Source organism: Salvelinus fontinalis, chromosome 13 (assembly GCF_029448725.1).
Source record: "Salvelinus fontinalis isolate EN_2023a chromosome 13, ASM2944872v1, whole genome shotgun sequence".
Taxonomy (NCBI): domain Eukaryota; kingdom Metazoa; phylum Chordata; class Actinopteri; order Salmoniformes; family Salmonidae; genus Salvelinus; species Salvelinus fontinalis.
The window spans coordinates 27,740,221-27,755,427 of NC_074677.1; the positions used below are offsets into that span (position 1 = coordinate 27,740,221).

At 46.5% G+C, this 15,207-nt stretch overlaps 1 protein-coding gene across 1 annotated transcript in view; it reads right to left on the reverse strand.

Annotated features, from left to right (window-relative positions):
- The window catches only part of LOC129868344 (drebrin-like), a gene marked incomplete in the record, with an annotated part of 130,311 nt that overhangs the window by 2,449 nt on the left and 112,655 nt on the right, over positions 1-15,207 (reverse strand). The window contains 4 exon segments of the mRNA XM_055942243.1: positions 540-630; positions 2,970-3,418; positions 6,747-6,860; positions 14,083-14,211. Coding sequence (XP_055798218.1) covers positions 540-630; positions 2,970-3,418; positions 6,747-6,860; positions 14,083-14,211 — 783 coding nt within the window.

Genomic DNA, 15,207 nt, shown 5'->3' on the forward strand with positions numbered 1-15,207 from the left:
AAATGCACTATAAACCATTCATTAATGGGTTATAACGCATTGGTCAAAATAGTGCGATGTTGACCATTGGTCTGAAAACCAACCTTTTCTGTTCCTGGAGAGCACTAATGCATCACACCCAAGAGGGAGAAAATAACTATTGTTTAACTGTGCAACCATTGAAAATAAGGTTGCATGATTATACACAAGGGTGCATATTATAAGTGCATTTGTAAACGGATAATAACAGAAGGTAAATATTGGCTCACTTTTTGGTAAGCACTGACCAGTTAATTGCTCTATTTAGACCAAAGCGATATAAGTGTTTATTAATGGTTTATAATGCATTTAGAAATGATTAAATAACCCTCAATGATGTGATTATAAACTATTCAAACACTTTACAAATGGTACCTTATTTTACAGTGTTACTACTTTTTCAAATATTGATGTATTTCCAACAGAATAATCCTCACAGCTTTCAGGCAAACAGGTTATTTTGATGTTTAATCCTGACATGACACGCTTTCTCTCTCTCTCTCTTGCTCTCCTTCTCTCACCTGGTGGCTTGTTATAAAACACTGATGTTGGGGTCATTTTAGCAGAGCATTTCTCCTCCTCCTGCGATTGGCTGAAGTAACCCTCGTTCGCCTGCACAGACAGACAGGCAGGAAGGCAGGCAGGCAGAAACATTAGTTGATAACAGTATTGTTTCTATGCATGGAGACATATAGACACACTATGCTACTGCTGCAGTGCCTTCAGAAAGTAATCACACCCTTAGACTTTTTTCACATTTTGTTGTGTGACAAAGTGGGATTACAATTTATTTAATTGTCATTTTTAGTCAACAATCTACACAATACTCTAATGTCAAAGTAGAATATATATATATATATATTCTTTTGATTAAAATAAAAATACTAATATATCTTAATTTGAAAAGTATTCAACCCCGAGTCAATACAGTCACCTTTAGCAGTGATTACAGCTGATTACAGTCTTTCTGAGTAAGTCTCTAAGAGCTTTTCACACGTGGATTGTACAATATTTGCACATTATTCTTAAAAAATGTCTTCAAGCTCTGTCAAGTTGGTTTTTGATCACTGCTAAACAGCCATTTTCAAGTCTTTCCATAGATTTTCAAGCCAATTTAAGTCAAAAGTGTAACTTAGCCACAAGGGAACATACAATGTCGTCTTGGTAAGAAACTCCGGTATATATTTGGCCTTGTGTTTAAGGAAACTATCCTGCTGAAAGCTGAATTTGTCTACCAGTATCTGTTGGAAAGCAGACTGAAACAGGTTTTCCTCTAGTATTTTGCCTGTGCTTAGCACTATTCAGTTTATTTTTATCCTAAAAAACTCCCTAGTCCTTGCCGATGACGAGCATACCCATAACATGATGCAGCCATCCCCATGCTTAAAAATATGAAGAGGCGTACTCAGCGATGTGTTGGATTTGCCCCAAACATAACACCTTTTATCCAATAATTGTGTTGTTTTTTAAAAATCTTTGCCACATTTTTGCAGTATTACTTTAGTGTCTCATTGCAAACTGCATGCATGTTTTGGAATATTTTTTATTATGTACAGGCTTCCTTCTTTTCACTCTATTTATGTTGGTATTGTAGTGTGACTACAATGTTGTTGATCCATCCCCAGTTATCTCCTATCACAGCCATTAAACTCTAACTGTTTTAAAATCACCATTAGCCTCATGGTGAAATCCCTGAGTGGTTTCCTTCCTCTCCGGCAACTGCGTTGGGAAGGGCGCCTGTAGCTTTGCAGTGACTGGATGTATTGATACACCATCCATTACTAACGGCACCATGCTCAAAGGGATATCCAATGTGTGCTCTTTCTCTTTGCGAACCATTGGAAAAGCTCCCTGGTCTTTGTGGTTGAATCTCTGCTTAAAATTCACTGCTTGACTGAGGGACCTTACAGATAATTCACCCCCGCACATTGACTGGGTTCCGGTACTCACTGTACATAGCCTCGTTATTGTTATGTAAATGTATTGTGTTACTTTTTGATTGATTTGATTTATTTTACTATATCTACTAAATATTTTATGAACTCTATTTCTTGAACTGCATTGTTGGTTAAGGGCTTGTAAGTAAGAATTTCACTGTAAGGTCTACACTTTATTTTATTCGGCGCATGTGACATTTTTTCTTTTATTTGTATGTGTAGGGCACAAATATGGCGTACTCATTTAAAAATCATATTAAACACTATTATTGCACACAGAGTGATTCCATGCAACTTTGTATATGACTTGTTAAGCACATTTATACTCCTGAACTTATTTAAGCTTGCCATAACAAAGGCGTTTAATATTTATTGATTGAAGACATTCATTTTTAATTAATTTGTAAACATTTCAAAAAACAAAATTACAATTTGACATTATGGGGTGTTGTGTGTAGATCACAAAAATCTAAATTTGATCAATTTTAAATTCAGTCTTTAAAGACATCAACATGTGGAAAAGGTCAAGGGGTGTGAATACTTTCTGAAGGCACTGTATATCACCGAGCCACTCTGTCCAAACAAATGCTACATGTACAGTACAGCCAAGGTTATCTGGGTTCAATTTGTACCATAGATCATTCAGTACTATACTATCTGCTAATGTGTTGTTCATCTTTGTTCCAGATCAGGAACACAGAACAAACTTCCATCCTCTCTCTCCCAGGTAACCAGTGGCACCCACTAGTGCTGATGTAGAATGCATTTACTGCCATCTTGTGGCACATAATGTAATACTTATTATTTTATAAGGCATGATACAATACAGATAGTGCAGACAACATACCTTTGTTGTTGTGCAGCTGAGAAATTACATGCTGTATTGCTGTATTGGCAAAACGTCAACTTAATGGCATAAGTATAAGGGCAACTCCATGCATGTAAAGTACTGCCAAGTAATTTTGCTCAATATACTGTAATATGAGATAACATGACTACTGCTCCTCTCCTGACCTGAGTCCCTTCTTTGAGCAGGGTCTCCCCGTTGGTCATCAGCTGAGTATCATCTGAAGCGTGCTGCAGTGCTTGCTGGTAGCTCAGGGTCATATCGTGGGTCCCGGCCACATCCACTAGGCTGGAGGGCTCTTCCTCGACCCCCTCAGGACCCCCCGGGCAGAATGGTACATCCCCCATCTCGTCAAAGCTCAGCAGGGGCTGGGGTTGCCCTCCAGGGTGTGGGGCCTGAGAGGGGGCGATGCCGGTTGCAGGGCTGCTGTCCCATATCTCCACCAGGGGGTCTGCGGCGGTGGGGGCAGGCAGGGGCCTGAAGCCGGAGAAAGGGTCATAGTCGTCCGGGGTAGAAGATGGGGGTTTGGAGTCTGTGCGGGTCTGGGGTGCCACGCTCTGAATGGGCTTGGTGTGGGTGGAGTCCTGGACTGGGCCTGGCTGTTGCTTGGGCTCACCTGGAGGGGAGGAAGGTAGAGAGAGAGGGAGGGGGACTGTTATTGATAACAGTCAAAACTTGTTATCAATAAGACCTGATAGGACACAAAGCGAAACAGTCAAAAGATCATCAGTATGCCCTGTTATTCTAGTCACACAGTTCACAGATTATGAACTCCACTTACACATCGTTGCCGCAATAGAAAGACCACACTGTTTATTGATGCTCTTACAGTATACCTACAGTCCAAGATCTCTTAGGTCCACAACATAGCTTTAACTTCAGACAACACCACATGGACTCCTACACAGTGATACCCTTGTGTTGTGTTCCTGTTACACTCATTGGTGTTCAGGTGGTGTACTTTAACACTGTCCACAGTACCAGAGTGCCACTGGGGACTAGAGACATGAGCAAGGGAAGCCCAGCAATCTATGAAGGCAAATTAGGCCTGGGAAAATACACACAGTCCCAGGTTGTGTGTGTGTGCATGCGTGTCAATGGCATAGCACACACCGCCGCAGCCCACGCACGACAGGGGACCAATGAGCTTTGGAGGCCCCCAAATGTTACATTTAATTTTGTTTTAGAGTCCTAAATTAACTGAGGAAAAACTAAATTGCTACTGTGTAAACAGTGGCTTGCGAAAGTATGCACCCCCTTGGCATTTTTCCTATTTTGTTGCCTTACAACCTGGAATTAAAATCGATTTCTTTTGGGGGGGGGGGGGGGGGGGGGTTGTATCATTTGATTTACACAACATGCCTACCACTTTGAAGATGCAAGATATTTTTTATTGTGAAACAAACAAGAAATAAGACAAAAAAACTTTGTAGAGCCACCTTTTGCAGCAATTACAGCTGATGTATCTTGGGGTATATGTCTCTATTAGCTTGGCACATCTAGCCACTGGGATTTTTGCCCATTCTTCAAGGCAAAACTGCTCCAGCTCATTCAAGTTGGATGGGTTCCGCTGGTGTACAGCAATCTTTAAGGTATACCACAGATTCTCAATTGGATTGAGGTCTGAGCTTTGACTAGGCCATTCCAAGACATTTAAATGTTTTCCCCTTAAACCACTCGAGTGTTGCTTTAGCAGTATGCTTAGGGTCACTGTCCTGCTGGAAGGTGAACCTCCGTCCCAGTCTCAAATCTCTGGAAGACTACAACAGCTTTCCTTCAAGTATTTCCCTGTATTTAGCGCCATCCATCATTCCTTCAATTCTGACCACTTTCCCAGTCCCTGCCGATGAAAAACATCTCCACAGCATGATGCAGCCAAAACCATGCTTCACTGGGATGGTGTTCTCGGGATGATGAAAGGTGTTGGGTTTGCGCCAGACATGATGGCCAAAAAGCTCAATTTTAGTCTCATATGACCAGTGTACCTTCCTCCATATGTTTGGGGAGTCACTCACTTGGCTCTTGGCAAACACCAAACATGTTTGTTTATTCTTTTTTTAAGCAATGGCTTTTTTTCTGACCACTCTTCCATAAAGTCCAGCTCTGTGGAGGGCACGGCTTAAAGTGGTACATACACTTAGGTTGGAGTCATTAAAAGTAGTTTTTCAACCACTCCACACATTTCTTGTTGACAAACAATAGTTTTGGCAAGTCGGTTAGGTTATCTACTTTGTGCATGACACAAGTCATTTTTTCCAGCAATTGTTTACAGACAGATTCTTTCAGTTATAATTCACTGTATCATAATTCCAGTGGGTCAAAAGTTTGCATACACTAAGTTGACTGTGCCTTTAAACAGCTTGGAAAATGATGTCATGGCTTTAGAAGCTTCTGATAGGCTAATTGACATAATTTGAGTCAATTGGAGGTGTACCTGTGGATGTATTTCAAGGCCTACCTTCAAACTCATCATGCTTGACATCATGGGAAAATCCAAAGAAATCAGCCAGGACCTCAGAAAAGAAATTGTAGACCTCAACAAGTCTAGTTCATCCTTGAGAGCAATTTCCAAACGCCTGAAGGTAGCATGTTCATCTGTACAAACAATAGTACGTAAGTATAAACACCATGGGACCACACAGCCGTCATACCGCTCAGGAAGGAGACGCGTTCTGTCTCCTATAGAGATGAACGTACTTTGGTGTGAAAAGTGCAAATCAATCCCAGAACAACAGTACAAAAGTATCTATATCCACAGTAAAACAAGTCCTATATAGAAATAACCTAAAAGGCCGCTCAGCAAGGAAGAAGCCACCGCTTCAAAACGGCCATAAAAAAGCCAGACTACGGTTTACAACTGCACATGGGGACAAAGATCGTGCTTTTTGGAGAAATGTCCTTTGGTCTGATGAAACAAAAATATAACTGTTTGGTCATAATGATCATCGTTATGTTTGGAGGGAAAAGAGGGAGGCATGCAAGCCGAAGAACTGTCACGCCCTGACCATAGAGAGCTGTTTATTCTCTATGGTGGTTGGAGCGTGACAATGACTAGGGTGGGTTATCTAGGTGTTTAATCATCTATGTTGGCCAGGTATGTTTCCCAATCAGAGGCAGCTGTTTATCGTTGTCTCTGATTGGGGATCATATTTAGGCAGCCATTTACCCTTTGTGCTTTGTGGGATCTTGTGTTTGTGTAGCTGCCTGTGAGCAGCCCAGAAGGTCACGTTTCGTTTGTGCTTGTTTGGCGAGTTTCGATTTATTAAAATATGTGGAACTCTACGCACGCTGCGCCTTGGTCCATTCATTATGAAGAGCGCGACAAGAACACCATCCCAACCGTGAAGGACGGGAATGGCAGCATCATGTTGTGGGGGTGCTTTGCTGCAGGAGGAACTGGTGCACTTCACAAAATAGATGGCATCATGAGGCAGGAAAATGATGTGGATATATTGAAGCAACATCTCAAGACATCAGTCAGGAAGTTAAAGCTTGGTCACAAATGGGTCTTCCAGATGGACAATGACTTCATGACAACAAAGTCATTGGAGTGGCCATCACAAAGCCCTGACCTCAATCCCATAGAACATTTGTGGGCAGAACTGAAAAAGCGTGTACGAGCAAGGAGGACTTCAAACCTGACTCAGTAGGATGTTGTTCCTTTACATGGTGTAATAGCTGATACTTTGGTCTATCAAAATGTATATTTCAAATGTTGTTAATATTAAGACAAAATAAAAATGCTTGTGAATGTGTGCCCGCTGTCTTTGTTTGTCTGGGATGAATGATATCCAACAGAGTAAGTGCTCTCAATGACTTTCAATGCTAACATTAGCCATGTACAAAGTAGCCTATAGCAACATAATCAAACAGAATTCAAGGATTTAAGTCCTCATAAGACCCTCAGGCTTACCCCAGTATTACCCAACTCTGCCTAATCTTACCCCACTCATTCCGGCTGTCATCCTCCGCCTCCTGGATGGGTGTGGTGACTATTTTGGGGATTGGCGTTGAGGACGTTCCCATACTGTGATCTAAGCTCCCTTCATCATCGCCATCTGGAGGAATATCAGAAAGTGCACACCATAACAACTTCAAACCATCACCATCATAACATCACAATCCTATCAATCCCAATCAAAATGGCACCAAACAATTAAATCACTAACAGAATGAAAATACTGTACCACCCAACAATCAAATCATCAACACATTCAAAATGTTACCAAACACAGACAAAATGCCACCACAAAATCACATGAACACAATTAAAATAACACCATTGGTCACAATCAGCAGTCAGGCTAGCCTGAACACTACATTCAATTTCACACTGATGACAATGGCGTGGTTATTTGTTTTCAGGATTGACGTGAATGGTGCAACAGCAACTGTAACAGAGTATTTCTGCTAAAGCTCAAATGTAGCTGGGGATGAGATCATGTGACGTAACATCACTGGTGATGGTGAAGCGTGGGTCCTTTCCATCAGGCATTTCAGCAAATACACTACATGACCAAAAGTATGTGGACACGTGCTCGTCGAACATCTCATTCCAAAATCATGGGCATTAATATGGAGTTGGTCCCCCTTTTGCTGCTATAACAGCTTCCACTCTTCTGGGAAGGCTTTCCACTAGATATTGGAACAATGTCTGTGGGGACTTGCTTCCATTAAGCCACAAGAACATTAGTGAGGTCAGGCACTGATGTTTGGCAATTAGGCCTGGCTCGCAGTCTGCGTTCCAATTCATCCCAAAGGTGTTTGATGGGGTTGAGGTCAGGGCTCTGTGGAGGCCAGTCAAGTTCTACCACACCGATCTCAACAAACCATTTCTGTATGGACCTCACTTTGTGCAAGGGGGCGTTGTCATGCTGAAACAGGAAAGGGCCTTCCCCAAACTGTTGCCACAAAGTCGGACTGCCAGATGGTGAAGTGTGATTCATCTCTCCAGAGAACGCGTTTCCACTGCTCCAGAGTCCAACGGCGGCGAGCTTTTCACCACTCCAGCAGACTGTTGGGACTGCGCATGGTGATCTTAGTCTTGTGTGTGGCTGCACGGCCATGGAAACCCATTTCATGAAGCTCCCGACGAACAGTTTTTGTGCTGACGTTGCTTCCAGAGGCAGTTTGGTACTCGGTAGTGAGTGTTGTGACCGAAGACAGGTGATTTTTATGCAATGCGCGCTTCAGCAATTGGCGGTCCTGTTCTGTGAGCTTGTGTGGTCTACCACTTGCTCCTAGACATTTCCACTTCACAATGACTGCACTTACAGTTGACCGGGGCAGCTCTAGCAGGGCAGAAATTTGACAAACTGACTTGTTGGACAGGTGGCATCCTATGACAGTGCAACGTTGAAAGTCACTGAGTTCTTCAGTAAGGCCATTCTACTGCCAATGTTTGTCTTTGGAGTTTGCATGGCTGTGTGCTCGATTTTATACACCTGTCAGCAATGGGTGTGGCTGAAATAGTTGAATCCACTAATTTGAAGGGGTGTCCACATACTTTTGTATATATAGTGTAGAAGTAACACAGTAGAGCAGTAGCAGCAGTAGTGTCAATCCCATGCATGAGCTGCAGCAACAGTTACTCCATATGGGCTATATCAGCTCTCCACTACAATACAGTACATGGACTTCAATAAGTACTGTAGCTAGAACTTGCCCCTAACCACTGATACAGGATCAGATATCCAATGATTATGGTTAGGAATGGTAAATTAATCTGATCTGTGATTTGTGGTTCGGGGAATCTTCAGCACCTCAAGCAATACTACACTCTGATAAAGATCTTCACGGTGATGCTGTTTGTCTGGATTTAAACAGCGAATTCACTTTTGGGTGCAGCAATATTCAGTGCAGGATTCCTTCTGTTTATATGTCTTGACTGATTTAATCCTGCCTCAGTATACATTTTGGGTGTGTGTAAAGTCCAATAAAAGTTCTGGAGGCAGCTGAGGATTCTCTGCTGTCTGTACGTACTTTGCAAAGAATGAGGACACATCTGGATGAGAAACAATGAATATCCACTCTACAAATAAACCCCAGCAAACACATTATACAGTGTAAGAGCTGTCGCTCTCCTCATCCTCAGATGAGGTGAGGAGAGAAGGATCTTCTGACCAAAATGCGGAGTCTGGGAAATATGCCATCTTTATTATAAATTACAACGATGCAGATGGCAACACGAAAACTAAACAAAACACTTTCAAACTACAAAATAACAAAACGACGTAGAACGAAAACCTGAACATAAACTTACATAACTGAAACGTAAACTCACGAACAGGCAACAGACGACATCGAAACAAAACGAACAGCCAAACAGTCCCGTTTGTGAATATACATCGATAACGACACGAAGACATCACAGGAGACAATCACCCACAAACACACAGTGATAATGCCCTACCTAAATATGACTCTTGATTAGAGGAAAATGCAAACCACCTGCCTCTAATCAAGAGCCATACCAGGCAAACCGAAACCAACATAGAAACAGATAACATAGACTGCCCACCCAAAACACATGCCCTGACCATAAACACATAAAAAACAACATAAAACAGGTCAGGACTGTTACAGTACCCCCCCCTCAAGATGCGCACGCCGGGCGCACAAGCACAAAGTCCAGGGGAGGGTCCGGGTGGGCAGTTGACCACGGTGGTGGTTCCGGCTCAGGACGCTGTCCCCATACCACCATAGTCACTCCCCTCTTCTGTCTACCCCCTCTAATGACCACCCTAACACTACCCTCCCCTAAATAAACAGCTAGCACCGGGACAAGGGGCAGCACCGGGACAAGGGGTAGCACCGGGACAAGGGGCAGCACTAGAACAAGGGGCAGCACCGGGACAAGGGGCAGCACCGGGACAAGGGGCAGCACCGGGACAAGGGGCAGCACCGGGACAAGGGGCAGCACCGGGACAAGGGGCAGCACCGGGACAAGGGGCAGCACCGGGACAAGGGGCAGCACCGGGACAAGGGGCAGCACCGGGACAAGGGGCAGCACCGGGACAAGGGGCAACACCGGGACAAGGGGCAGCACCGGGACAAGGGGCAGATCCCAGCTGAAGGACTCTGGCAGGTCCTGTTTGGACGGCTCTGGCAGGTCCATGCAGGCTGACGGCTCTCGACGCTCATGGCAGACTGACGGCTCTCTACGCTCATGGCAGGCTGACGGCTCTCGACGCTCATGGCAGGCTGACGGCTCTCGACGCTCATGGCAGGCTGACGGCTCTCGACGCTCATGGCAGGCTGACGGCTCTCGACGCTCATGGCGCTCTGACGGCTCTGGCTGCTCATGGCTCACTGACGGCTCTGGCTGCTCATGGCTCACTGACGGCTCTGGCTGCTCATGGCTCTCTGACGGCTCTGGCTGCTCATGGCTCTTTGACGGCTCTGGCTGCTCATGGCTCTCTGACGGCTCTGGCTGCTCATGGCTCGCTGGCGGCTCTGGCAGATCCTGTCTGGTTGGCGGCTCTGGCAGATCCTGTCTGGTTGGCGGCTCTGGCAGATCCTGTCTGGTTGGCGGCTCTGGCAGATCCTGTCTGGTTGGCGGCTCTGGCAGATCCTGTCTGGTTGGCGGCTCTGGCAGATCCTGTCTGGCTGACGGCTCTAGCGGCTCCTGTCTGGCTGACGGCTCTAGCGGCTCCTGTCTGGCGGATGGCTCTGTAGGCTCATGGCAGACGGGCGGCTTTGCAGGCTCATGGCAGACGGGCGGCTTTGCAGGCTCATGGCAGACGGATGGCTCAGACGGCGCTGGGGAGACGGATGGCTCAGATGGCGCTGGAGAGACGGATGGCTCAGATGGCGCTGGGGAGACGGATGGCTCAGATGGCGCTGGGGAGACGGATGGCTCAGATGGCGCTGGGGAGACGGATGGCTCAGATGGCGCTGGGGAGACAGATAGCTCTGTAGGGAGGAGAAGGAGAGACAGCCTGGTGCGTGGTCTAGGCACCGGCTGCGCTGGAGAGGAGGAAACAGCAGGAGAGAGAACCCGGAGAGACAGCCTGGTACGGGGGGCTGCCACCGGAGGACTGGTACATGGAGGTGGCACCGGATATACCGGACCGTGAAGGAGGACACGTGCTCTTGAGCACCGAGCCTCCCCAACCCTACCAGGTTGAATGAACCCCGTAGCCCTGCCAGTGCGGCGAGGTGGAATAGCCCGCACTGGGCTATGCAGGCGAACCGGGGACACCACCTGTAAGGCTGGTGCCATGTACACCGGCCCGAGGAGACGTACTGGAGACCAGCTACGTTGGGCCGGCTTCATGGCACCCGGCTCGATGCCCAACCTAGCCCTCCCAGTGCGGCAAGGTGGAATAGCCCGCACTGGGCTAAGCACGCGTACTGGGGACACCGTGCGCTTTACCGCATAACACGGTGTCTTACCAGTACGACGCCTTCTACCTCCACGGTAAGCACGGGGAGTTGGCTCGGGTATCCTACCCGGCTTTACCACACTCCTCGTGTGCCCCCCCCCAAGAAATTTTTGGGTCTTACTCACGGGCTCCCAACCGCGTCGTCGCGCTGCCTCCTCATACCAGCGCTCCTGGGCTGTGGCTGCCCTCTTCTCCTCCTTAGGACGGCGATATTCCCCTGGTTGAGCCCAAGGTCCTCTACCGTCCAATATCTCCTCCCAAGTCCAGAAATTCTTATTGCTCCGACGAGCATTCCCATACCGCTTGGTCTCTGTATTTTGGTGGGTGATTCTGTAAGAGCTGTCGCTCTCCTCATCCTCAGATGAGGTGAGGAGAGAAGGATCTTCTGACCAAAATGCGGAGTCTGGGAAATATGCCATCTTTATTATAAATTACAACGATGCAGATGGCAACACGAAAACTAAACAAAACACTTTCAAACTACAAAATAACAAAACGACGTAGAACGAAAACCTGAACATAAACTTACATAACTGAAACGTAAACTCACGAACAGGCAACAGACGACATCGAAACAAAACGAACAGCCAAACAGTCCCGTTTGTGAATATACATCGATAACGACACGAAGACATCACAGGAGACAATCACCCACAAACACACAGTGATAATGCCCTACCTAAATATGACTCTTGATTAGAGGAAAATGCAAACCACCTGCCTCTAATCAAGAGCCATACCAGGCAAACCGAAACCAACATAGAAACAGATAACATAGACTGCCCACCCAAAACACATGCCCTGACCATAAACACATAAAAAACAACATAAAACAGGTCAGGACTGTTACATACAGGCTGATTCACCAAACACAATTCCCTTCAATTCAATTCAATTAGGACCAGGAACTACAAACACAATAACAGAACATGCTCTAGTAATTACTAAGAGCCAAGGCATGAACAAGCAAACCAACGATAATGACCAACATCACTGTGACTGGAAACAACAGGACATAGAGATGAATGACCCTACGTGACTGCTCATTATATATATTGACAGCAGCATCTTGCTTGGGTGGACTTGCCATTTCCTTTCTAATCGAGGGGTCTTTAAATACTAAAGAGAATAGAGGAGGATAGAATATTTCCCCCTGTCCTCATCAACGCTGAACAATTTATAAACAGTTTCAATTTAAGGGGTCAATACACCGAGGTGAAAGGTCATGATGGTGGTATAGGAATCAATTTGAATTTAAACTAATTTCATGACTTAGCTGATGGATGGAACTACTAGGACCTGGTTGGATCTAGTAGGAGCTGGTTAGAACTAGCTGGAACTGGTTGGCCACCCTTACACAGACACAGACACAACATTAGGAAAGAACCAGTACAGTTACAGTAACATTTTTAGTACAATACCCTACATAGGTTAGGGGTAACATCCATTTACTGTATGGACACACAGGGCCCATAACACAGTTCCTGAGATCACGGGCAGCTCGATAACGGCGGCACACACACTCACAGGTCGTTCGTCAGAAGCTACGCAAGGTGTGTGTGCGGACGGAGAAACGGTGCAGATGGGTAGATGGGGTAAAGGTGGATACGAAGTAAGATTGGCTAAACAAATAATGGAGCATGGAACCTATGCAGGTTTCTATTATTCTCCTTCTCTCCTCCAGGTGAAAACCTGCCCTATAGGGTTCACTATGACATTTCCCCTAACCATCCTACCCTCATCTCCACAACCCTGATACATATGGTGACCGAGAGGGATCATGGAGTTAACATCATTGGCGTGTGGAAGACTGAAGGCGGTTGACAAGATAGTGTGTTAGTAAGTTAGGGTAGTTAGTACACAGATGAATTTGTAAAAGGAGATAAAAGAGGCACTAAGTAGTAGGCAGAACTAAGGGTCATGATCAACGCCACTCTTTGATATAAGCTGCCATCATCAGCAAGACAACTAAAAGCAAACTGCATCAGAGTGGGAGTGTAAGGCCTCCCGGGTGGCGTAGTGGTCTAGGGCACTGCATCGCAGTGCTAACTGCGCCACCAGAGTCTCTGGGTTCGCCCCCAGGCTCTGTCGCAGCCGGCCGCGACCGGGAGGTCCGTGGGGCGACGCACAATTGGGCTAGCGTCGTCCGGGTTAGGGAGGGTTTGACCGGTAGGGATTTCCTTGTCTCATCGCGCTCCAGCGACTCCTGTGGCGGGCTGGGCGCAGTGCGCGCTAACCAAGGGGGCCAGGTGCACGGTGTTTCCTCCGACACATTGGTGCGGCTGGCTTCCGGGTTGGAGGCGCGCTGTGTTAAAGAAGCAGTGCGGCTTGGTTGGGTTGTGCCTCGGAGGACGCATGGCTTTCGACCTTCGTCTCTCCCGAGCCCGTACGGGAGTTGTAGCGATGAGACAAGATAGTAATTACTAGATACCACGAAAATTGGGGAGAAAAGGGGATACAATTTAAAAAATAAAAAATAAAAAAAAGAGTGGGAGTGTAGAGAGAGAGGCCAAACCAGGAGAGTGCTGACTGACTGAGACACAGGATCTGTCATCACACCGGAAGTGCTTTTAGCACACTGTACAGCCACCCATCTCCTACAGACAGTACCAATCTGGTCTACTTTACCATAGAGATATCTAATTCAGGCTCTACAAGGACTCAAAATAAAATAGAGCACGTCAAGCCCGGGTTAGCTAACAATAGGTAGCCACAGTTGTGCTCTGAGCTAGTGTGGGGGGGGGGGGGGGGGGTATGGTGCAGGAGAGGGGGCTGAGTTTGTTACAGCAGCTTCAGGGGATGATTTGGGGTGACAGGGGGTGTGTCCTCTACTGTGGTAATGTGAGGGTGGGTGGGGGAGGCCTCCCTGCTCCTCCTCCTGTCCAGTACCTACCGGGTGCAGTGGACTGCAGCCTCGCGTGAGGTGGGGTGCGGAGGGGGGGCGGACTGGGCTCGCTGGGACTGTGCTGCTGCTTCAAAAACGGGCTGTCCAAACGGCCTGGTAACGGGCTGTCCAAACGGCCTGACAAGAGACAGGGCCCAGGGTGGTGACACACACACACACATAGATACAGACGCGGGGAGGACAGGGAAAGACGAGAGAGCGAGAGAGTGATAGAGGGACACAGAGAAAAGAGAGACAGGGGAGAGTAGAAGGAAGACAGGAAGGAGAAAGTCAAGATAAAACGAGGCAAGGCCCAGGAGGATCCCCGGTGAGAAGTGAAGGGTTGTGGGAGAATGGGTATGGTCCCATAGAAACCCAATAGTGAGGACAGAATAGAAGAAGAGACGCTCAAGAGAGGATCCAAAGAACAGAGGGAGACACCGGAGGAATAAAACGAACGGATGGATGGATGAATGGAGAGACGGACGACAAGACAAATGGATGCACAACCATGAATCAAATCAAAGAGACAGAGAGAAAGAGACATATAAAGAAGAGGGAGAGTTGTTAGTGTGGTAATGACTCTGTGGACAAAGCAGGCAGTAGTAGAAGCACTGCACCAAGCTCATTAATGATGGAGGAAGGAACATGGATTCAGTTCAGTATGTTAAGATGGAATGAACACAGAGACTTTCTCCAATAGTGAAAATATCCTGTTGCTTCTAGACAAAAACAGATATTGTTTCAGGGAGATTCTTTGGGTTTGCAGGTGGAGAGGAGAGACAGTGTGTTGTCTTGTTCAGAGATCCTCACTGAGTCAGGCACTTGTTCCAATCTCCATCCACTCCAACTGGCTCCTTGGAGCCACTTGTTTTCCGTATCTATGTAGCCTGCAAGGGATAACTGCTACAGCATCTGTCTCTCTTCTTCCATCTTCATCTTCCTCTGTCTTCAACTGGATTACTTCTCATCTTAGTCTGAATTCTACTCCAACTGTCTCCTGCCTTCCCTATCGCTGTGGAATACCCAGGTGTCTAGGACCAACAGGCTCTGTCCACTCATACACAGTGATGACAGACACACTGGTGACGTACAGTAGAGTACAGGGACTGAGGCCTGTGAGGAGGTGAATGA